Source organism: Chlorocebus sabaeus, chromosome 18, assembly GCF_047675955.1.
Source record: "Chlorocebus sabaeus isolate Y175 chromosome 18, mChlSab1.0.hap1, whole genome shotgun sequence".
NCBI classification, from domain to species: domain Eukaryota; kingdom Metazoa; phylum Chordata; class Mammalia; order Primates; family Cercopithecidae; genus Chlorocebus; species Chlorocebus sabaeus.
The window spans coordinates 61,345,126-61,370,147 of record NC_132921.1 but is presented as its reverse complement, the minus strand read 5'-3'; the positions used below and the strand labels follow the sequence as shown (position 1 = coordinate 61,370,147).

General features: G+C 40.0%; 2 protein-coding genes across 11 annotated transcripts in view; one reads left to right on the top strand and one right to left on the bottom strand.

Annotated features, from left to right (window-relative positions):
- The window catches only part of GREB1L (GREB1 like retinoic acid receptor coactivator), a 294,500-nt gene extending 287,079 nt beyond the window's left edge, over positions 1-7,421 (top strand). For 4 of the 5 annotated variants that reach the window (XM_037982457.2, XM_037982456.2, XM_073006432.1 and 1 more), the window contains 4 exons: positions 290-431; positions 1,697-1,897; positions 4,292-4,430; positions 7,202-7,421. In XM_037982457.2, coding sequence (XP_037838385.1) covers positions 290-431; positions 1,697-1,897; positions 4,292-4,430; positions 7,202-7,365 — 646 coding nt within the window. In that variant the 3' untranslated portion in view covers positions 7,366-7,421. The remainder of the gene's footprint in view (positions 1-289; positions 432-1,696; positions 1,898-4,291; positions 4,431-7,201) is intronic. The other variant, XM_037982458.2, reaches the window with a different exon arrangement.
- Positions 7,422-9,205: 1,784 nt separating this feature from the next.
- The window catches only part of ESCO1 (establishment of sister chromatid cohesion N-acetyltransferase 1), a 77,796-nt gene continuing 61,979 nt past the window's right edge, over positions 9,206-25,022 (bottom strand). For 5 of the 6 annotated variants that reach the window (XR_005234826.2, XM_007974478.3, XM_037982454.2 and 2 more), the window contains 3 exons: positions 20,522-20,665; positions 16,959-17,146; positions 9,206-14,987 (listed from right to left, as the gene is read on the bottom strand). Coding sequence is in view for 5 of the 6 variants with exons in the window: in XM_007974478.3 (XP_007972669.2) it covers positions 14,840-14,987; positions 16,959-17,146; positions 20,522-20,665 (480 nt within the window). In the remaining variant the exon portion in view is untranslated. The remainder of the gene's footprint in view (positions 14,988-16,958; positions 17,147-20,521; positions 20,666-25,022) is intronic. The other variant, XM_007974480.3, reaches the window with a different exon arrangement.

The following is a 25,022-nucleotide window of genomic DNA, read 5'->3' as shown; positions in this document are numbered from 1 at the left end:
CATTCCTGTTCTGCCAGAGTATCAAATAGGAACATAGTCCTGTTTTTGCATAGGGATACCTAAAACCTGTGACACAGCTGGGACAAAGATCATCTCACTTTCCCCTTTTAAAGGCTGTAATGCCCAAATCAGAGTTTTTCCAGGTCAGTATTATGAGGGCCAGCTCCACAAAAGCACGGTTGATTATTTTAGGCTCCTAATATCTTGCCACATGTTTATTTCGCCGTGTATAGTTACCACGGTTGAGATATGCCAGCTGAAGAAAACTATTGTTATGGTTACAATTTAGGTATTTCTGTGAAGATGTTGACTTTAATCTGAGAACGAACAGTAGTGGCCTGCTCATCTGCCGCTTTAATAACTTCAGTCTCATGAAGAAACATGTTCAGGTTGGAGGGCAAAGGGACTTTATCATTAAACCAAAGATCATGGTAAGTACTGCAAGCTTGATTCAAGTGCTGAAAATAAGCACAATGATAATGACTATCTTTGTTATTAAATGTTGGCATTAAGCACTTTCCGTTTTATTGGAAAAGTGAAATAACACAAGGGTTTTTTTTTTTTGGAGACAGTCTGTTCCCTAGGCTGGATGGAGTGCAGTGGCGTGATCTCGGCTCACTGCAACCTCTGCCTCCGGGGTTCAAGCGATTCTCATACCGCAGCCTCCCGAGTAGCTGAGATTAGAGGTCCGTGATACCATGCCTGGCTAATTTTTGTATTTTTAGTAGAGACGGGGTTATACCATGTTGGCCAGGCTGGTCTCGAACTCCTGACCTCAAGTGATCTGCCCACCTTGGCCTCCCAAAGTGCTGGGATTACAGGCATGAGCCACCACATCCAGCCATTAGGGAGTTCTTAATGTCAAATTTTCAATCTCATTTCTGTTACTGGAGACTCATCTAGAGCCAAAACATTTGTTTTGACAATCCAACAAAATTACTTTAAATGTTGGCCTTAAATCTAAGTTTCTTTTGATTTAAGCCTTAACACATCCTTCAAAGCTTTAGTTTCAAGATGGCAAACTTTACATTTTTGCCTTTTTTTTTTTTTTCCTGAGACAGAGTCTCACTCTGTCTCCCAGGCTGGACTGCACTGGCGTGATCCCAGCTTGCTGCAACCTCTGCCTCCCGGGTTCAAGCGATTCTCCTGCCCCAGCCACCACACCCCGCCACACTTTTACATTCTTTATGTAATACATGAGAGAAATATAAATCAAGATGCCAGTCTGGTCCTTTGCTAGAACTTTCTTAAAAGACAGTAATATAGATCAAAACTATACTCTTTTCTAAGAAATTTACTGATATCTAATAATTCATAGCATGGGGCTACCAGTGGAGCTTAGAAACCTCTTTGCCATTTTTTGGGTGGGGTTGTGGGGTGGAGTTAGGATGAGATAGGATTTAACCCATACACACCGAGCACCACTGTAAAAGGCTTCCAATTGAGCTCACAATGTACCTGTTAAATGTGGTAACTTTAAGAGAAGCCTGCTTTCTTCTGCCCTCGCTGTGTGTAACTTACATTAAATCCAAGAGAAAAAAATTCTCAGGACCCTTTACTGACACATTTGAACCTAGCACCCCTCACTGTGCTACTGCTATTATTTGGGGACTGTTAGGATACAATTCAGTGTTTCCTCACCTGTTTAATCCAGTGACAGGCAAGTTTCCCATGATCATCTTGGCTCTGATTTCAGGTGTCAGAGAGCTTAGCACCCATCTTGCCCCTTCAATACATCTGCGCTCCCGACAGTGAACACACGCTACTGGCAGCCCCTGCACAGTTTCTCCTGGAGAAATTCCTTCAGCATGCCTCATATAAACTCTTCCCCAAAGCCATCCATAACTTCAGGAATCCCGTGCTGGCCATTGACTGCTACCTTAACATTGGACCAGAGGTAAAAGGGGTGTGGGGGATACTGTACTTACCTACATCCATCCATTTCTTTCTCATTTTAGCTATTTACAAAAAAGCCTGTGACATGAAATATAAATCAAGATGCCAGTATGGTCCTTTGCCACAACTTTTATTAAAATAAGATAGTAATACAGATCAAAACGTGTATTTCTACCCTTTTGCATACTCACTTATGCAAAGGCTCACACAACATGCAATGGCAGTTGGCCCTCCCCATGCCTATTTTATCTCCACAAATGAGCCAGAGAATATACAACTCAGTTGTCAGCTCCTCTGAGAAGCCTACCTTAGTGGCTTCAGGCAGCAGTTGCTTGCTCCCACTTCTGTTAACATTCATCAGATTATACTGTAATTATGTGGGTTCTTCTTCATAAAAGTGCGAGTTCTTCAAAGACACACATCTTAGTCATTGTTTTAGACATATGTAAGAGGAGCTCAGTGATTACTGAATCAATAAATGTGTACCACCTGAAGCCTTTAGAGGTGGCATTTCTCCACTTCCCACGCCTTGGACTTCTAAAATTTTTCACGTTTTAGTTTTTTTTTTTTTTTTTTTTTTAAACTGCCACTTGCACCACCAGGCTCCTGCTACTAAGTTGTCCCTTTAGAAATTATTACTGTACTACATCCTCCTTGTAAAAAATGTTTTAAAATAAGAAAGTCAAGTCACCTGCCAGAAGAACATTTTGGTGTACTACATTTCCTTCCAGGGCTTTTTCTTTGTATGTATTGGAAAAAAACACACATGTCCATACACATACTCTTTTAACACTGAAGTCCAACTGTATTCAATTTTGGAAACTAATTTTTAAAATTTCACAGTGTAAACATTTTACATTCCCATTTTTATGTTTCAATAATCTACACTGTAGCTTGGGTAATGAATTACAGAATTTAGAAGCAGAAGGAACCTTAAAAACCATCAGATGTAAAGGCCAGGCATCGAAGCTCATGGCTATAACCCAGCACTTTGGGAGGCTGAGGCAGGAGGATCACTTAAGGCCAGGAGTTCGAGACCAGCCTAGACAACATGGTAACACCCTGTTGCTACAAAAAATAAAAATAATTAGCCAGGTGTGATGGTGCATGCCTGTAGTCCCAGCTACTCAAAAGGCTGAGGTGGGAAGATCACTTGACCCCAGGAGTTGAAGGTTGCAGTGATCTGATTTGTGCTACTGCACTACAGCCTAAGTGACAGAGACCCCATCTCAAAAAAAAAAAAAAAAAAAAACCCACACCCATGAGATCTAATAACATCTTTTACAGTATTTATGTAAGTTACATGTTTGATCCAGATATTCCAATTCCCCTATCCTAGAGTCCACAATCTCAATACTACTACTAACAGCAGCTAACATTTACTGAATACTAAGTTATTTAATTCAGAAAGCATCCTATGAAACAAGCACTACTGTTATCTGTACAGATGAGGAAACTGAGGTATAGTGAAATGAAGGAGACTGCTCATTGTTCCATGGCTACTAAATGGAGGAACCAGTATTTGAACCCAAGCACACTGGCTCATGCATTTAGCCATTCCACTGTTTTAACTCCCAACCATCTTACTTCCTTGTAATTTCTGCAGTTATCATCTGTTCACAGAAGCCAGATAGAACCAAAAATTTAAATTCAGGTACTGTTTTTTTTGAGATGGAGTTTCACTCTTGTCACCCTGGATGGAGTGCAATGGTGCAATCTCCGCTTACTGCAACCTCCACCTCCAGGGTTCAAGCGATTCTCCTGCCTCAGCCTCCCGAGTAGCTGGGATTACAGGTGCCCGCCACCACACCAGGCTGATTTTTTTTTGTATTTTTACTATAGACGGGATTTTGCCATGTTGGCAAGGCTGCTCTCCATCTCCTGGCCTCAGATGATCCATCCACCTCGGCCTCCCAAAGTGCTGGGATTACAGGCGTGAGCCACCGCGCCCAGCCCACGCACTGTCTTAAGCTTCTATCCAATTGAAAATTTAAGTATATCTAAATGGAAAGCTGATCAAAAATATTTTTTATTCTCACCAATAAGGCAATCCAAACATTTAATCTTTCCTAAGTATGCTTTTTTGTGGAAAGTAGTTTTTTAAATTTTATAAAGACTCTTAAATGGAAGGGCTTGTTTCTTACTACTACTTTGTCTCCTAATAGTCCTTTATTACGAGAAATAAATAAGAGAAACTTTAAACAGGTTAACACTTGGCATGCTACATAAGAGGCTGCAAAGCTTAACTAACCAAGCCATTTAACATTGGAAAAAACTCTTCTCCTTTACCTTATCCTGAAATAGATAAAAAGGAAGGTACTGACTCATTCTGCTGAACTGCAGATATTCTGCTTGCTCTTGAAATGCCCATGCTATTTCTGCTTGATGATTTCAGGTGGCCATATGCTATATCAGCTCCAGACCCCACTCCAGCAATGTCAACTGTGAAGGGGTGTTTTTCAGTGGACTCCTTTTGTACCTCTGTGACTCTTTTGTAGGTGCTGATCTTCTTAAGAAATTTAAATTTCTAAAAGGTAAGTCAAATTTAGTATCTTGCTTGTAATTGCTATTGGTTCCCACTGAGCAAAATACAGAAGATAAAGATATTTTTAAAAAGCACTTGAGGCCAGGTGCAGTGGCTCACACCTGTAATCCCAGCACTTTGGGAGGCTGAGGAAGGCGGATCATGAGGTCAGGAGATTGAGACCATCCTGGCTAACACGGTGAAACCCCATCTCTAATACAAAAATTACCCGGGCATGGTGGCGGGCGCCTGTAGTCCCAGCTACTCGGGAGGATGAGGCAGAAGAATGGCATGAACCCGGGAGGCGGAGCTTGCAGTGAGCCGAGATCATGCCACTGTACTTCAGCCTGGGCGACAGAGCGAGACTCCATCTCAAAAAACAAAACAAAACAAAAAAAAAGAAATCAGGTTAATGAGTCTAGATGTATGTATATAACTATACACATTCTACTGAATCGAACATATTGCCTGAGTCAGGAAGCAACTGCAATAATTTTGTATAACTGCATCCCTAGACATAAACCCTTAGTTGTGATTCTGATACAGAAACCATAGGCTGTGTGCAGTGGCTCACACCTGTAATCACAGCACTTTGGGAAGTCGAGGCAGGCGGATCATCTGAGCTCAAGCTCAGGAGTTCAGAAGCAGTGTGGGCAACCTGGAAAAACCCTGTCTCTGCAAAAGTTAGCCAGGCACAGTGGCACACGCCTGTGGTCCCAGCTACTCAAGAGGCTCAGGAGGGACGACTTTTGGCCCAGGAGGCAGAGGTTGCAGTGAGCCAAGATTGTGCCACTGTACTCCAGCCTGGGTGACATCCTGTCTCAAAAAAAAAAGAAAGAAAGAAACCATAGTTGTTTCAATAGGTATGCACCATACAAAGATACTGGCCTGCCGGGGTGCAATGGCTTATGCCTATAATCCCAACACTTTGGGAGGCTGAGACGGGCGGATCACCTGAGGTGGAGTTTGAAACCAGCCTGACCAACATGGAGGAAACCCCGTCTCTATTAAAAATACAAAATCAGCCAGGCATGGTGGCGCATGCCTGTAATCCCAGCTACTCGGGAGGCTGAGGCGGGAGGATCGCTTAAACCCATAAGTCAGAGGTTGCAATGAGCCAAGATTGCACCATTGCACTCCAGCCTGGGCAACAACAGCGAAACTCCATCTGAAAAAAAATAAAATAAAACAATAGAGAGACTGGCCTAAGAACAAACTAAGATTAAACATCACAGATAATCCTGATAAAATGTCATTTGAGATCAGCAAAGAAAGTGAGGTTCAGAACACTGTGCAGCAGGAAAACAGGGAGTGGAGTTGTGGGGGGACTGTGCATTCATTCATTCATTCATTTAGACTTATTGGGGATGGGGGAGTGGTAGATTTTGCCTCCCAGGAGACAGAGACACTTCTGATTGTCACACTGGAGGCTGCTGCTTGCTGGCATATAGTGGGCAGAAGCCAAGACTGCTGATGTTTAGATTCTAAACATCCTACAAGACACAGAACAAGGCTAGGTGTGATGGCTCACGCCTATAATCCCAGCACTTTGGGAGGCCAAGGTGGGCAGATTGCCTGAACTCAAGAGTTTGAGAACAGCCTGGGCAACACGGTGAAACTCCGTCTCTACTAAAATACAAAAAATTACCTGGGAGTGGCGGCATGCACCTTTAGTCCCAGCTACTCAGAAGACTTGAGACAGGAGAATTGCTTGAACCTGGGAGGGAGGCTGCAGTGAGCCGACATCACAATACTGCACTCCAGCCTGGGCAACAGAGTGACTCTGTCTCAAAAAAAAAAAAAAAAAAAAAAAAGAAGACACAGAACAGCCCCCCACAACAAAGAATTATCCAAGTCCAATAGTGCTGAGGTTCAGAAACCCTAATCTAGGAGGAAAACATGAGAAACACAGCATTAGTTATCACAGGGAAGGGCGAATGTGGTTGGAAGATTACTTACTTTATACTCTTTTAAAAATTACTGAATTTGGCCGGGCACGGTGGCTCAAGCCTGTAATCCCAGCACTTTGGGAGGCCGAGACGGGCGGATCATGAGGTCAGGAGATCGAGACCATCCTGGCTAACACGGTGAAACCCCGTCTCTACTAAAAAATACAAAAACTAGCCGGGCGAGGTGGTGGGCGCCTGTAGTCCCAGCTACTCGGGAGGCTGAGGCAGGAGAATGGCGTGAACCCGGGAGGCGGAGCTTGCAGTGAGCTGAGATCTGGCCACTGCACTCCAGCCCGGGTGACAGAGCGAGACTCCGTCTCAAAAAAAAAAAAAAAAAAAAAAAAAAAATTACTGAATTTGGGCTGGGCGCAATGGCTCACACCTGTAATCCCAGCACTTTGGAAGGCTGAGGCGGGCGGATCACGAGGTCAGAAGATCGAGACCATCCTGGCCAACCTGATGAAACCCTGTCTTTACTAAAATACAAAACAAAATTAGCTGGGCCTGGTGGCACACGCCTGTAGTCCCAGCTACTTGGGAGACTAAGGCAGGGGAATTGCTTGAACCCACGAGGCAGAGGTTGCAGCGAACCGAGATCGCGCCATTGCACTCTAGCCTGGTGACAGAGCAAGACTCAGTCTCACTCACAAACATACACACACAAAAACTGAATTTGCAAAACTACTTAATAAAATTAAACAATTCTGATAGATTATGTACCCATCTGTTGGTTCTCAGATGTGTTAGCTTAGAAAATATAATCAGAGATGGTAAAGTTCTTTACATACTCAATCCCTGAGCCTAGGACGTATTTCTGTCTTTTTTCCTGAAGGTGCTACCCTGTGTGTCATCTGCCAAGACAGAAGTTCCTTGCGCCAAACGATTGTCCGCTTAGAGCTAGAAGATGAGTGGCAGTTCCGCCTCCGGGACGAGTTTCAAACTGCTAACAGCAGTGAAGACAAGCCTCTCTACTTTCTTACTGGACGTCATGTATGAGCTTTTGAAGAGACCAAAAACAGCAAAAAGATGCCTAGGTGGGGTGGGACAGAAACAATTTGGGTTTTTTTTTTTCCTTTAAAGTACAATCACTGTGGAGCAAAGTGCAACATATTTGTCTAAATTCTCCAAAGAACTCCCCAAATCTGATCCAAGTCTTTGGGGACATCACTTTCCTTCACTTCCAGGTACAGGACCCTGAAATTCAGGTAAACTCTACCCTAGGTAGTTATGCAGTTACTTAAGATACGGTCTGCCCATGGGATCCTGAGGAGGATATACTTTGGAGAGTGAATATGGAGTTTGCATTATTTTTTTCTATTACACTATGTTAGGGGGAAACTGTCAGCATTAACTAGCCTGATTGTGTTACATGAGACTCATGCCATTGGTGTGGAATTAATTGAAGATTAACGTTTGAGGCCTGAACCCTCAGTTTCTCTTCAGATCTGTACTTTGGTACAGTATTACTCAGGGGTTTGAAATGATAGAATGTAGACGATATTTGTATTTAAAAAAAGAAGTAGCTTTGTCTTTCTCTGTGCAGTGTTAGTTTAAGATTTATAATCTTCTATGTATTGAAACTTTTGGCAAAATTTCCACAGGAGTTAAAAGTTTACTATTTAAACTGAACAAACAAATCAGTAAATGCAGAGCAGGCATTGTGTGCATTTATTCATCTTCTAGCCTAATTCCTTTGCTTTTCCCATTCTTTAAATGTGTTTCCAGTCTTCAAGAATATCTTATATAGCTATGAGACTGTGGAACAGCAATTAATCTTTTGCAAGAACTTAAGTCCACTGAGTTAAGAAGCTTTCAGCAGGTAACCTGCACCCGCCGTTTGGTTGGAATTAAGCAGTTGGCACCAGCAAACCTAAATGTCAGGCTGAGGTTCTGTTGCAGAGTGAAACTAATGTGTTTCCTTTCAGGGACTCAAGCAAAGCTTCCTTTATTTAAAAGATGCACTGAATATTACCACCTTACACTGACAACGCCACAGAAATTGCTGAATTGGGAAATTGAGCCATAAAAAGAGAAGTGTTTTTTACTTCATCTTAGCAGTGACTCTTGTGAGGAGTAAGGAAGACTCCATTAAGAGTCTTTATGATAAATTAAAATCAGCAGGGGATGTTTGTCCAGTATCGGCAATGGGAGGCATATGTTTCTACAGATTTCTCAAATATTTTAATCAAAGACTTTTTTTTTAGAAAATGTTCCAGACAAACTAAGTCTTAGAAGTTTACTCTTAAATTACTCCAGTTCTCATCATTGAACAATGTCTCGAGTTTTCTCATTAGCCCATATTTACTACTTTATCCCCACTTAACATGGCCATTTTTACTTGAATCGATCTTGTGACCTGAAACTACTGAGGGGCCTACTAAGCCTGCATTTACTTAGAACAAATAGTGTTAATTGACCAGCTTTATTATGACAAGGAGTTTACAAAGCTAGTGAAAAAGTGGAATGTATTAGACTAAAAATGGTTTGCAGATCTCTCGGTTTTAATATAGCTACTTATAATGCTTTAACTGTATTTTGAAGTGAACAATTCCTTTTAACCCCATTTTTAATTGTCTTTCAAAGAGGACCTGCCTCATATATAATATTAAAAAAAACTCCTTAATTTTAGTACAGCAGAATTTTTGGTAAAGAGGTATGTTTTGAAGCAGTTTGGTTTAAATATGAATGTATTTCACTTGTTCCTGTTTTGTTGAAAGGGCCTAATGCAAATAATATCAAGATACCCACTGTCTGTGCAATATTCCAATGACATTTACATAGGGCAAATAAAATACTTGAAAGAATTATAAAATAATTGTACCTGGGGTGGATGGCCTCTCAGGGTTTCTTCTGGCTTTATGACTTCATAGCTTAAAGAAATTTTTTTTTTTTTAAGTAGTTACATCAGATGCAGGTACTCCATTAGTTAGGGCTGCACTCTGAAAATTCAAATTATTATTATGAGCTCTTAAATACTATTTAACTCTGTGGAAGAGATTTGCCAGAATAAAGCCAAAAGACCATCACCCCTATAAAAGAGAAACTGACCTGCTTATTCTTTTCAAAGCCTATCTTACTAAGGTTTGGATCTTTTAAAAATCATCTTATCAGTATAATTCTTGAGTATGTCAGGTCCTTCTTTAAGGATAAAATTGCACAAGCACAGGACACCATGATTTGTATATATATATATATATACTAGTGTGTTCGGCTTTAAGCTTTGCAATCCCTTAGGACACTGGTGTGGGATGAATGGATTCGCTAGGCCCACACAGTAACTCACCTGTAGACCTGCTGAACCTCAGCATGTATGACAGTTCACACAGGCTAATACTGAATGTAAACTGAAAACTAGAAGAGAATTGTTGTAGTCAATTGTTTTTGGCTGTAATTTATGCAATTGCTTTTTGTGATTTTTAGAAAATGGGGCACCTGTGTTACTTTATTACTGTAAAATGTTCTTAACCAAAATTTGGTGAATTTCACTAGTCTACCTCACGTTTTGTTAATGATTCAGAATTGTCGTGTCTACTGTTATGTTTTTGTCCTTTAATTTGGTAAATGTATTAAAGTTATCTCCCACTCCCTCCAAAAAGTTATTTTTTCCTTATAATTTTCTGGCATGTTAAGAAAACAAGCTCCCTGACTCTGGCAATGTCCTAAAAAGGCTGGAAGTCACATTATAGGTTAATCTTAGTTGGACAACTAAGATTAAAGAGGTGTTGAAAATATACATAGTAGATCCCAATCTTTTATTTGAAAGATTGCAACTACACTCACTTTGATGTCCTTTTGGAAACAGAACTTTGGGTTGCTAGAACTAATACAAGGTGTTATTGTTAATCTCCAGTTAAAACTTCTCAAACTTTTTGAGAACTTCTCAAAGTTGCTAGAACTATGTAGTTTAATGAAGATGGTGTTATTGTAGCATGAATTTTATCTTCTTAAAATTTTTACCAAATTTTGAGAAGAAATAACTTTGTTGTCCCAGAAAAATGGCTTTCAATCTATTAATAAAGTGTACTAAATTAAAAGAATTTGACATAGAATCCATGAAAACAATCTTCTAGGCCAAAGGGCCCTTGGGAAGGGCAATAAATATTTGTAAGTGTAATGACAGACTTTCAGAGGACTACTGGTGTTCCACTATACATTCCAAAGCTGCTGCAACATCACATTAAAATACTTAGGACTGAAACAACATCCAGAGAACGAACATTTCTCAAGCTTCTCTTTAGACACAGAAACTGGAAACTGGTCCTTAAAGCTTCCTCTGAGTCCAGGAGAATACTGCTCTAACACTGAAACCTTGGCTTCACTGAAAACAAAACAACAACAATAAAAACACTGCTAAAGATGACTTCAGGAATTGCCTCTAAGGCCAAAGAAAAAGTCATTCACATAATAAATTCACTGTGCTCTCAACTATCAAGTGTTGAGTTAAAGCATCTACTTCAGTGACTATGACAACAGATGGTATTACGTTTTTAAAAAAAAAAAAAAAAAAAAAAAAAGTAACACCAGTAAGCTGTTTTCTGACCACTTCATTCCAAATATTTTATTTTTACCACTCCAGTGTATTTTATTTTTACCAGAAGGGTGGTGGGGGTAGGGGGTTGCTAGAAGACAGAACTCATCCCCTTTTCTGCCAAAAGGCTCAGGAGCCATGAGAAAGAAAATGTATGTCTAGAGTCACTACCCCAGAAATCAACTCAGCAATCTCAACCCTAGCTGCAATGTGGATGGGCAGGAATACAGCTATGTTCTCATCCAGAAGGATAAGACTCTATAGCTGGGCAGCCATGCAAAGTAAACAGGAACAACTGAAATATCACTGCAGGTTTGTTGTACTCACTGACTGTCCTTACAACAGTCAGGCTTTCAGTAGATACACCAAGTTCACTCTTGCATGTTATGAAGTAGTAAAATACTGCTTTTTATCTGTGTGTCCATGCAGATTAAGGCATCAACCCATAAAATCTTGTAGTTCCTGACTATATTTGTGGCTCTTACAATGTCTCTATGCTAGACACTTTTACAAACGACCAACAACGATATGAAGGCTGCTAACAAAAAATTTATAAGCACCTTATATAGTCAGCAATTATAGACTCACCCTGTTCTGCAGTCTGTGGCCATTAGTGTATACTCACTGTGTCCCTGCTGCCTCCACCACTCCACTGAGACTGCTCTTTTCCTAACATCACTTGGGCTCTCTTCAGTCTTCAATTGTGGTATGACAGGGTTGACCATTCTTTTGATTCTTGAAATTTTTCCCTTGGTTTCTACCACTCTTCTGGGTCTCCTACCTTGCTGCTCATGCCTTCTTAGGCAGTCTTCGAGACTCTTAAATGATGGTGTACCTCACAACTCTCTTCTACCTTCTCATTTTACAGACCCCAGGGTGACCTTCTAAACCTTCAAATAAATAAACTCGTAAATCTGTTTATCAGTTAGAACCTTTCTCAAACTCTAGATCCACATATCCAATTGTATACTAAACAGGTATCTCCACTTGGAGATTCTACAACCACCTTAAAATCCTGACCAAAACTGAGGGCATCCCCATTCAATCCTCCCAACCTAATTCCGCTATATTCCCATCTGCCAATCTAAGTCAGTTACCCAAACCACAATTCCCACTTACCTTAACCTCTTTGCCATGATCTTTTTGTGGTTGTTTATAAATTCCTATCAGTTCAACTGTGTCAATTCTTCAATTTCATCTTCTCAATGTGTACCTGTCTCGTCTTCATCTCCACATCACAGCTTTAGTTCAGTGTTTCAACGCTTTTCACACAATCTGCTCTTAGTTATCTTCTAAGTTCCAGATTCCTCAATTATAAACCCTACACCTCATAGGATTGTCATAATGATTACATAAAATAATGCAGCACTAAACACACAGGGTCTGACACACAGCAAACACTCAAATGTTAGGTATTAACTAATAATACTATTCTTAGAGAAACACCTAAATTGTAAAATTTGGGAGGCTACATCTTCAGTATAAACATGAAAATAAACTGGTTTCTCAGTAATAATAACATTTAAACCAACCACCCAATATACCCTCTTCCACCTCCAGGTTGCCTTGAAACCAAGTCAAAAGGAGTCAAAGTAGTATACTATTGTTTATGGAAACTGGACCTGTATTATGAGGTTAACAGTTACTAGAGAGTCTACACTATATCCCAAAATTTCATTGCTTTTTAAAAAAAAACATGGTACCTGTCAGGCAAACACTGAGACCAGGATTGACCAAAAGAGTCTCAGGCCCAAAGGGAAATGATAGTATCAAAAGCTAGGGTCAGGTGCAGTGGCTCATACCTATAAACTCAGCACTTTGAGAGGCCAAGGCAGGTAGATCACATGGGGTCAGGAGTTCAAGACCAGCCTGGCCAATGTGGTAACACCCGGTTTCTACTAAAAAATATAAAAACAAATAAGCTGGGCATGGTGGCAGGCGCCTGTAATCCCAGCTACTCTGGAGGCTGAGGCAGGAGAATCACTTGAGCCCAGGAGGCGGTGGTTGCAGTGAGCCGAGGTCATGCCATTACACTCCAGCCTGGGTGGACAGAGTAAGCCTCTGTCTCAAAAAAAAAAAAAAAAAAAAAAAAAAAAGACAAGAAAGAAAAGAAAAGAAAGGAAAGGAAAGAAAAGAAGCTAGACCAGCATGATGAATCAGAGGGAAATGTTTACCCTGCCCTATCATTCTACCCATACAAAGAGTATAGAATCTTATACCACTCTAGAATTTTTTTTTTTTTTTTTTTTTTTTTTTTTGAGGTGGAGTTTTTTGCTCTTTTTGCTCAGGCTGGAGTACAATGGCGTGATCTCGGCTCACTGCAATCTCCACTTCCCAGGTTCCAGCTATTCTCCTGCCTTAGCCTCCCAAGTAGCTGGGATTACAGGTGCACACCACCAAAACCAGCTAATTTTTGTATTTTTAGTAGAGACGGGGTTTCACCACGTTGGTCAGGCTGGTGTCGAACTCCTGACCTCGTGATCTGCCCGCCTCAGCCTCCCAAAGTGCTTTTAAAAGCACAAATTTATAGGGAAAATAAAATGTATACCTGTTAATTTAAGGCCCTAAATTTTAGCCAGTTTCCAACTGAGATATGATCATTTCAGCTCATAAAAATAACCTAAGTTGAACCACAGTGGTAATTCATTCTTGGGCTGTGGGCCCTTCATTTATGTGAAACATCATAAAAGTACCATGTTACTTAAGTAATCAGAAAGGACTTTGCCTTTGGAGATAAAGTTCAGCTGATTTGCTGCTGACATAATGATCCTTTGGCAAACTGGTGGAAACTACCTTTAGGAAGCCAATGTTTTAATCATATTTCAAGATATCAAACCAAAAAAAACACCCTGAAAAAGCACAAATGACAACACACCATTATCTCAGTTAGTACATTGGTCACTTAGAAAAAGCTATCAAGTATTTTTATTATTTTTATTCTACATTATATACAGGTCATAAAAGGCCACAGCAGTTTTTCAACATATAAACCCTTTAAAAGTAGAGGGCACTATGAAGGATAGACAAGTATCAAAATGAAGTCCAGTAATGAGGGCATATACTCAGTGCAGTATTTCTGAGGAATAACAAAGCAGATACCGAGTCATCCATACTTTGCTTCCAAGTATTCTATAGGTTTTTATAAACCTCTTTGAGATTTGTTAACAGCCTAGGGGTGCCAAGTTGCCATTTATTTTTAAAAGTGAAACCAGAATGAGAGAATAATGAATCTAGGAGGGTACCTTTCCTAATGCTTGTCATTTACACCTCTCCAAGAAGGAAAGCCTCAATTCTTTACCACTTTCTACTTCCTCCTTCCATCAAAGATAGGAAAGAGAAAAATCGAGGAAAAAAGCTCAATATTCTAATTCTTTCTGTTTAGCTGGAGCTTTCCTTTTCTATCGGGGTTTCTTCAAAGTATAGTTCAGGCCTTTTAAAAATTAGCTTCAAATTCCAAAACATTTAATATTGCACCCTCCTTGAACAATAAGTAAAAAAATGGGTTTCCACTCTGTGAAAATACAATCCTTAAACCTATCACTGGTATCAGCAGATCAATATAAAAAAATACAGTACCAAGCTACACTGGTATATTTCCATATTAAGAACTTCAAAATATACTTATCACTGAGACCATAGTCCTTGCATTAGTTTTCAGTCCACTATGAACAATTATCTGCTGCATGTAAACATGTCTAAATAACTATAGATAAAATACATCAATCATAAATTTCTGTAAAAGATAATAAAATATCTTCTTTAAAAAACAAAACAATAAGCTATTACTGCATTGTTTCCAATTTTATGAAAATGGAACAACCATATGGTTGTTGCCAGTCCTGAGTTCATCGTAATAAAAATGGCCCTAGTTCCTGGTTAAAGTCAGCAACCAATCCATTCTCTTCAACAGATGTCTTCTAGTGGTGTAGGCAAGAATTTGTTTTACGTGCTATTCTGTCCATTAATAAAATTATATACCAGAAACTGACCAGTGCCACAGTACTGTGTTGCAAACAGCTTTCCATCAGGAGTGGGATCTGAGAAAGCAATTTCTTCTTTGCTCAAGTATGAGCCATATATAAAGTTACTCCTATTAAAAAAAAAGGGGGGGGAGGGGTTAAGTGCAAAATGTTACAAAAAATTCTTTCTAATCATTAAAACTGGAATAACCTGTCAAATACAATTTGACTAAAAAAACTTTTTAGGTCCTGTTGTATGTGCTCAAAATTGTTGAAAATAATTATTCATTTATAATATTATCAATAACCTGAGGTTAAATTTTAATAAAAGCAACAATGTAAAAACATTTACCCAACATCTTTTCATGATAAAAATATTTAACTAAGAGTAGAAATAATTTCCTCAACCTGATCAAGGGCATCAAGGAATATCAGAGTTAATGGCGAATGACTGAAAACTGTTCCTCAAAGATCAGGAATAAAAGAAGACTGCTCTCACCTCTTCTATTCAATATTGTATTGGAGGTTCTAGTCATGAGGAAAAGAAAGAAAAATCATCCAGATTGGAAAGAAAGAAATAAAACTATCTCTTTTGCAGATGAAAAGGCCTTGTTTATAGAAAATCCTAAAAAATTCACAAAAACAAACATAAAATCTAATAAACGAGTCTGGCAAGGCTGCATATTCAAGATTGATATTCAAAAGTAAACTGTATTTCTATACACTTGTAATGAACAACCTAAAACTGAAATTTAGGGGGGGAAATTCAATTTATAGTAACATCAAAAAAAATTAAATACTTGCCAGGCACAGTGGCTCACATCTGTAATCCCAGCATTTTGGAAGGCCAAGGCGAGAGGATTGCTTAAGCCCAAGAGTTCAAGGCCAGCCCAGGCGACATAGCAAGACTCCGACTGCACCAAAACAAATTTTTGCCAGGCACATGGCTATGGTCTCAGCTACTGAGGAGGCTGAGGCAGGAGGATTTCCTGAGCCCAGAACATTAAGGATGAAGTGAGCTGTGTTTGCACCACTGCACTCCAGCCTGGGTGACAAAGTGAGATGCCATCTCCAAAAAAGAAGAAAAAAAAACTTGGGAATAAATGTAACAAAAGAAGCGTTAAGACTTGTACACTGAAAACTATTAAACATTGCTGTAAGACATTAAAGACCTAGGGCCAGACGCGATGGCTCACACCTGTAATCCCAGCACTTTGGGAGGCCAGGGCAGGTGAATTACTTGAGCCCAGGAGTTTGAGACCAGCCTGGGGAACATAGCAAAACCCCATCTCTACAAAAAATAGAAAAATTGGCCGGGTGCAGTGGCTCACACCTGTAATCCCAGCACTTTGGGAGGCCGAGGTGGGTGGATCACTTGAGACCAGGAGTTCGAGAGGTAGTAGGCACCTGTAATCCCAACTACTTGGGAGGCTGAGGCAGGAGAATCACTTGAACCCGGGAAGCGGAGGTTGCAGTGAATAGAGGTCACGCCACTGCACTCCAGACTGGGACAACAGAATGAGACTCCATCTCAAAAAAAAAAAAAAAAAAAAAAAACCAACTAGCTGACCTAAAAACCTCTTTTGAATAATTAATTATAACCTCCTTTATTAACCTTTATCAGAGGTACTTTATAGGACAAAAAAACTAAACAATTTTTCTGAGTCTCCCTTTTATATCTTCAGTCAAGTGATAAAACAAAAACTAGAGATTTCGATAGTTTACAAATATTCTTGAATTAAGATAAATTTCTCTAAAAGCTGAACTCCCAAGGAACTTTCCACATTTCTTTGGTTATATTTAAAATTCTTCAAACTGAAGCACAACTTGAAATAGGCAGGTTATTTTGGCCTAATATCATAGTTACAAGTAAGTAAGACGAAACAGCTTAATAGTGTTTAGCCTACAGTGCTTTCTTCCTCCTCACATTAAATTCACATAAAAAGTACTTACAGATCCAATACACTGATAACCTCATGCAAAATTTATAATTAACACAAATAAAGGTTTTACACATGTTAATTAAATGCCAATCTTTATACTAAAGCTCTGCCTAAGTCCTAAACTACTAAAAATGACTTGAAGGATTACATTCAAGTTACCTTAGGCATTCAATCATGCGAGAAGCAATTTTCTTCCGACGCATCATGCTGAATACCCATATTCGACTGATTCCACAGATTGCAGGCTCTGGTAATGTTGAGCAGCACCAGGCTTTTTGCCTTTCAAATCTGACTTTTTCTTCTTCTGACCTGATAACTGGAAGTTTCTCTTCTATAACTCTGTAGCCCTACAAGTGTCAAAAATGGGGAAAATTTTTAAGTAAGACTATTAATTAGCAACTAATACTGATCTGGTTGAGGGGTTATGACATTTGACTGGCTTAACAAACTATGGGGTTACTTATGTTTTCACTCTCATTTTTAGGAAACAGACAACCTCAATCTGCATTCTGTTCCAGTTCACTTACTAGTTGTATGACCATGAAAGTAAGTTACAATTTCTCTAACCTTCGGGTTCCTCACTGGAGATATCCATCAACTCTCATTTTGAGAGATTAAACCCAAATACATACAAAGTCCTTTGCCATCATGAGGAGCCCCCCAATAGGAACTGAACATTAGTTCTCTCCACCTCTCACACTCCAAGAACCAGCAAAAGTACATGTTAAGAACACAGCAGTAAAAACTGTTTCTGTGATTGCTGTCACAGTTCTAGATTTCACAGTTGTACAAGAACTGAGACTAGGGATAGCAGACAAATCAATAATTTAAAAAGCCATTTCATCACACTGCAATCTCTTTTTTCAAAAAAGTACCTTAAAAAGCATACATCGCTTTTATGGTGGCTATCTTTATGGGAAAAGAAAATTAAAAATATCTCTGCCAGTCTAGCTGCCAAAATATAACACAACTGTTTTTCTTTTTCTTTTTTTTTTTCCTGAGACAGAGTTTCTTCTGTCACCCAGTGCAGTGGTGCAATCTCAGCTCACTGCAACCTCTGCCTCCTGGGTTCAAGAGAGTCTCGTGCCTCAGCCTCCCGAGTAGCTGGGATTACAGGCATGCACCACCATGCCTGGCTAAGTTTTGTATTTTTAGTAGAGATGGGGTTTCACCATGTTGGCCAGGCTGGTCTTGAACTCCTGGATTACAGGCGTGAGCCACCGTGCCCAGACATGACTGGCTTTCTGATGGCACAAGATATAAAATTTAAAAGCAAACAGACAACACAGTTAAGAGTCAGCAAAAACAACCCTAACAAACATTACATAGTTATCCTTCTAGTCTAAACACTGCTATAAGTCATTTATGGATCTAGGTGGAATAGAAACTTAAAAACACAATAGTCTGAACTATGTAAAATTAACTCAATTGCAGTATGGCAAACTTCTATGAGTTAGTCAATTTATATCAAATTAATTTCCACAAACTACCCTATCAGTTACTTAAATTAATTCTGTTATTATAGCAAGGTTCATAAGCACTATACAATAATTTCAGGCTGAATATTTATTTACTCATTTATTATTTTTTCTAAAGAGACAGAGTCTGGCTATGTTGCCCATGTTGGAGTGCAGTGGCTATTCACAGACACAAACATAGCACCCTACAGCCTCAAACTCCTGGACTCAAGCAGTCCTCCTATCTAAGCCTCCCAAGTAACTGGGACTACAGGTGCCACCACACCCAGCTGAATTTTTAAAACATGTAGCTTAACATATATAGAGAAACTCCCGCAAACTTGTTTTGACTTTTCACTTTTTTAGAAAATTTTATGACCAAGCATACATCTGTGCAAGCAGCTATTAACCCACTTATGCTTAGTGTTCCGTTATTGGAACACTAAGCATGTGGGAGTTATTTATATCCTACTGCTCAAGGTCATCGCCAAGGTCTTATTTTTCACCCATGCAAGAACTCAAAAAATTGTTGCAACCTTTGGCATAAATTAGTTAATATGCTAAAAGACACCATCTGAACAGTAGTCGCACACAATGCACACTGAGTTCATGAGCAAGAACTTAGCAGGAAAAAGACAGAATTCAGGTCTGCCTCAAAGTGAGATTAGGGAGTCCAGAAGCTTCTGTTCTCTTAGGATGGTCTCAGCAGTTTCTACTAACACTCATAATATAAATATACATGATTCCACTGTTTGTTTTTTGTACAAATAGGCTACTAAACACAAGATAACTACTCATTTAGAGTTCAACAAAGGAAGTAGTGATCTGTTCCAGGCGTGGGCCTTTTTTTTTTTTTTTTTGAGATGGAGTATTGCTCTGTTGTCCAGGCTGGGTTCAGTGCACGATCTTCACCTCACTGCAGCCTCTGCCTCCCAGATTCAAGCGATTCTCCTGCCTCAGCCTCACGAGTAACTGGGATTACAGGCACACACCACCACATCTGGCTAATTTTTGTATTTTTAGTAGAGACAGGGTTTCACCATGTTGGCCAGGCTGGTCTCAAACTCCTGACCTTCTGATCTGCCCACCTCAGCCTCCCAAATTGCTGGGATTACAGGTGTGAGCCACCATGCCCGGCGGTGTGGGCCCTTTATAAAGGCACAGATAGTAAATATTTTAGGCACCGCAGTTCACCTGGTCTCTGCTGCAACTATTCAACTCTGCCTTTGTGGTACAAAAGTAGCCATAAATATGTGAGCCAAATGGGTGTGGGTGGGCAACAATAAAATTTTATTTACAAAAACAAGTTGGACTTTGCCCACTCTAGTTTGCCTAGTCTTGACTTACTGCAGTGCTAGAGGGACTAATTGAGAAAGACATTACACTGGTATCTAACATGGAAACTTCCAAAATAAACTTGGATAGTATTCTGATTTTTTTTTGCCGGCGGGGGGCGGGGGAGAGGGATGGAGTCTCACTCTGTCACCCAGGCTGGAGTGCAATGGTGAGACCTTGGCTCACTGCAACCTCCACCTCCCGGGTTGAAGCGATTCTCCTGCTTCAGCCTCCTGAGTAGCTGGGATTACAGGCGCACACGCCCGGCTATTTTTTTCTTTTTCTTTTTGAGACCAGGTCCTGATGTGTCACCCAGGCTGGAGTGCAGTGGCACAATCTTGGCTCACTGCAACCTCTGCCTCCTGGGTTCAAGCAATTCTCCTGCCTCAGCCTCCCCAGTAGCTGGGACTATAGGCACGTGCCACCATGCCCAGCTCATTTTTTGTATTTTTAGTAGAGATGGGGTTTCACCGTATTAGCCAGGATGATCTCGAACTCCTGAACTTGTGATCCTCCCACCCTGGCCTCCCAGAGTGCTGGGATTACAGGTGTGAGCCACCGCGCCCAGCTAATTTTTGTATTTTCGGTAGAGACCAGGTTTCATCATGTTGGCAAGGCTGGTCTCAAACTCCTGACCTCGTGATCCGCCCACCTTGGCCTCCATAATCTGGGATTACAGGCGTGAGCCACTGCGCCCGGTCTGATGGTATTCTGATTCTACAGAATTTTTATCTTACTGACTTGAGAAATGAATTCCCATGTATAACCATTACTCCACTATGGTAAAGACTCACACATGGGAATTCTTGCATTAAAACTGTTCCTTACATAAAATGGAGACAAATTCATCAGGATTTATGTTATTTGGGATTACGTCGTAAACTCATTAAACACCAAATTACTTAAGAATATTCTTTAAAAATCACTTACCCATTGGATATGTTCCGCAATTAGGCATCCAACTACTTTTTTGTCATTGGAAATGAAGAGAAGTGTTTTAGTTCTGGAATAGCACATTAGTGGAGCCTGTTGAAAACCTAAATCATTGTCAACCATCTCTCTAATCTCGTCAACCTGCCAAATAAAGAACAAGAATCATTTTTAAATGAAAACATTATATACATGTAAAAACACACTATTTCAGTTCAGTAGATAGACTTTATTCCAAGTAGGGCATACTCTAAAGAGTTCTTTTGGATGGGCATGGTGGGTCACACCTGTAATCCTAACACTTTGGGAGGCCAAGGCGGATGGATTGCCTGAGCTCAGGAGTTCACGACCAGCCTGGGCAACATGGTGAAACCCCATCTCTACTAAAATATAAAAAAATTAGCCAGGCACAGCAGTGTGCGCCTGTAATCCCAGCTACTTCGGAGGCTGAGACAGGAGAAACCCTTGAACCTGGAAGGCGGAGGTTGCAGTGAGCTGAGATCACGCCATTGTACTCCAGCCTGGGTGACAGAAAGAAACTCCATCTCAAAAAAAAATAATAAAAAAAAAAGAGTTCTTTTGAAGGACTGTACTGATCAATAACTGTTTTTTAACCCCAAGAAACACTTTGCAAAATGAAGGAAGAACTGGAGGGTGATGCCAAACCCAACAGTCTAGAGAACAAGAGGGATGGGGTGAGAGCTCCTACAATAGATTATTAGAAACATTAAGACTTCATATTAGAAGTATCTAATTTGTGAATTGAGGAGAACTTCACTGGAATCTTAGCCAGGCAAGCCACTTTTCTTCCCAACCCTTAATTAGTACTCTCATCAGTAAAACGAAAGTGAGTAAAGAGAAAAGGAACTCATATTTACTTCCTATCAACCACTTATAGGCCAGGCATTATTCAAAGCACTTTACAAATATTTCACTTCAATCCCACATTTCTTGGAGGTTCCTTACTTTACATATGGAAGAAATAAAACTCAAAAGTTAAACCACTTTCCCATGTCAGATATTAGACATCTAGAAAATCAAGGAGCAGAGTCACATGTGAATCCAAAATGTTACCATGGCATCAAACCATGCTTCTTACAGTTTACCTCCTAAGTGACCAAAGTCAAACATGATAAGCTCAAACTGTTCGCAGGCAATCAAAAGTAAGACCTCGGTAGGTACTCAAACATTAGTTCCTTCCCCAGTTAAAAGATACTGCAAACAAAAGCCAGAGAACAGTGGCTGATGCCTACAATCCCAGCACTTTAAGAGGCTGAGGCTAGAGGAGTTCAAGGCCAGCATAGGCAACACAGCAAAACCCATCTTTACAAAATTGTTTTATTAGCCAGATGTGGTGGCACTTGCCAGTAATCCCAGCTTCTCAGGAGGCTGGGGCAGGAGGGTCACTTTGGTCTCAGGAGTTTGAGGTTACAGTGAGCTATGATTGTACCACTGCACTCCGGCCTGGGTGACAAGAGTGGAATTCTCATAAAAAAAAAATAATAAAATAATAGAGTCCAATAACACTCATTTATGTTATTAAGTTTAAAATGCAAATAATCCTTAAGAGGGTTAAACATTCATACCTCTGGCATGCAGAATACCATGCAGCAAATCCCTTACTCAGTGATGAAGACTCAAGTCCTCCTAATCCTGAGACAGCATCCTACAACTCCTAATTCCTAAAGACAAGCGATTCACAATTCCCTAGATATTAATTTTTAACCTATTATGGGTTACTAAGATTTTGTTCAGATAAACTAAAATGAGGAAATTAGCATCTACTGAAGGTTTCTTCTAAGAAAAGTCTGGTTGCCACATATGGTAGTGTAGCAAAAGTTCCCACTGTGCATTTCCAAATGTGAATAGCTGGAATTCCAAAAATTCCTTAATTTAATTTTCATTTAAGTTGACCCTTGAACAACAAAAGTTTGAACTGTGTGGGTCCACTTATATGTAGGGTTTTTTTCAATAAATATATTGGAAAATTTTTTGGAGAACTGCGACAATACGAAAAAACTAGCAGCCAGGCACGGTGGCTCACGCCTGTAATCCCAGCACTTCGGGAGGCCGAGGCGGGCGGATCATGAGGTCAGGAGATCAAGACCATCCTGGCCTCAAGTAGAGATGGTGAAACCCCGTCTCTATTAAAAATACAAAAAAGTTAGCCGGGCGAGGTGGCAGGCGCCTGTAGTCCCAGCTACTCGGGAGGCTGAGGCAGGAGAGTGGCGTGAACCCGGCAGGTGGAGCTTGCAGTGAGCCTAGATAGCACCACTGCACTCCAGCCCAGGCGACAGAGCGAGACTCTGTCTCAAAAACAAAACAAAACAAAACACAACACTAGCAGATGAACCATGTAGCCTAGAAACATCAAAAAAAAAAAAAAAAAAAATCGAGAAAATGTTAGGTATGTCATGAATGCATAGAGTATATGTAGATACTAGTTTAAGTATCGGTTTAATCAATTATTTATGTTATCAATAAGGTTACCAGTCAACAGTAGGCTATCAGCAGTTAAGTTCTGGGGGAATCGAAAGTTGTACTTGGGCTGGGCAGGGTGGCTCATGCCTATAATCCCAGCACTTTGGGAGGCTTAAGCAGGAGAATCCCTTGCGACCAGGAGTTCGAGACCAGCCTGGGCAACACAGTAAGACCCTGTCTCTTAAAAAAAAAAAAGTTAGAGTTGGATTTTTGGCTGCATGAGAAGCCGGCACCCATAACTACTACACTGTTCGTGGGTCCACTGTGGTTAATCACTGATCCCACATTAACTCAACAAGAATTTACTATTGTGCAAGAATCAATGTTTCAAATACAAGACAGGTTGGGCATATTTACATGTCACTGTAAATACCATTGTCTATTCTGTTAGGCAGCAGTAATATGAAAGCTTATTTAGGTATCTAAGATTGTCCATTCAGATAAACAGAGTATCTGAAGAACAAGAAGATAAACTTACATATTTTAAATAGACTATTAGCTAAACTTTCAAATAACAGGTGCAAAGTATTTTCCTTCAACCATCTTTCCAGGTGAAGTATTCTTAAGTTTAAAGAAGTCCAATTGCGACTGGGCACGGTGGCTCAAGCCTGTAATCCCAGCATTTTGGGAGGCCGAGACGGGCGGATCACAAGGTCAGGAGATCGAGACCATCCTGGCTAACCCAGTGAAACCCCGTCTCCACTAAAAAATACAAAAAACTAGCTGGGCGAGGTGGCGGGCGCCTGTAGTCCCAGCTACTCGGGAGGCTGAGGCAGGAGAATGGCGTGAACCCAGAGGCGGAGCTTGCAGTGAGCTGAGATCTGGTCACTGCACTCCAGTTTGGGCGATAGAGCGAGACTCCGTCTCAAAAAAAAAAAAAAAAAAAAAAAAAGTCGTCCAATTGCTAACCTAAAAAAAGTATAATAAACTGTTTTTCTTGTGTTTCCAGACATTTGGGACAAACGCTAGTGTAATTATTAGTTTCTCAGATATGCAATTGAACCCACTGCTTACATTATGAGGTATTTCTTCTGAAAAAGCATCCAGAGGTTGAAGAAAAACATACTGAGTATATTATTTGAAAGTGTAATGAACATATTAAACTTATTTAAAAATAAGTTTACCTTATGGTTCCTGATTTTTTAAATAATCTACATAATAAAATGCTTCCAGGGTTCATTATCTCTCTAGTTCATTTCTCAACACAATAAACTCTCTGAATACTTGAAGTATATGGAACTCTAAGTTCGACTAACACTTGCCTCACACTAGATAAGATAAACTTTTATGTTTCTGCATTATATTTATAAACTGGAATACAGCCTTATCTCTTAAAAATATTGTAAGATTAAGTCATGTTTAATTTCAGGTTTACTATGACCTACTTAGCAATCCCCTTCTGCAATAAGCTTTTATTTAGAAATTTTCCCTTAGAATGAAACTTTACATTTTATTGATTTTCCAAATTATTATAATTTTTTATTTCTAGATCGTGAAATCATTTAGTTGGCATCACTCACTTAACAGAAGATAAGCATGTCTACTTTGGCACTCAAATTATTAACTACTACTAATAGAGGACAATTTAGTAATAATACTGGACAGTACTCAATTCATTCAGAATTCATATACTAGACACACTATAAAGTTCAACATAATTTTTGAATTGGGTTATACCCTTTAAATGCTTATTTCTTGCTTTCAGAATAGATGTTTAAATACACTATGCCAACAATCTGTTATACTCTTAACTGCAAAATGGGCCAGGCACAGTGGTTCATGCCTGTAATCCCAGCACTTTGGGAGGCCGAGACAGGCAGATCATGAGGTCAGGAGTTCAAGACCAGCCTGGCCAATTTGATGAAATCTTGTCTCTACTAAAAATACAAAAGTTAGCTGGGTGTGGTGGTATACGCCTGTAGTCCCAGTTACTCAGGAAGCGGAGGCAGGAGAATCGCTTGAACCCAGGAGGCAGAGGTTGCAGTGAGCCAAGATCATGCCACTGCACTCCAATCTGAGC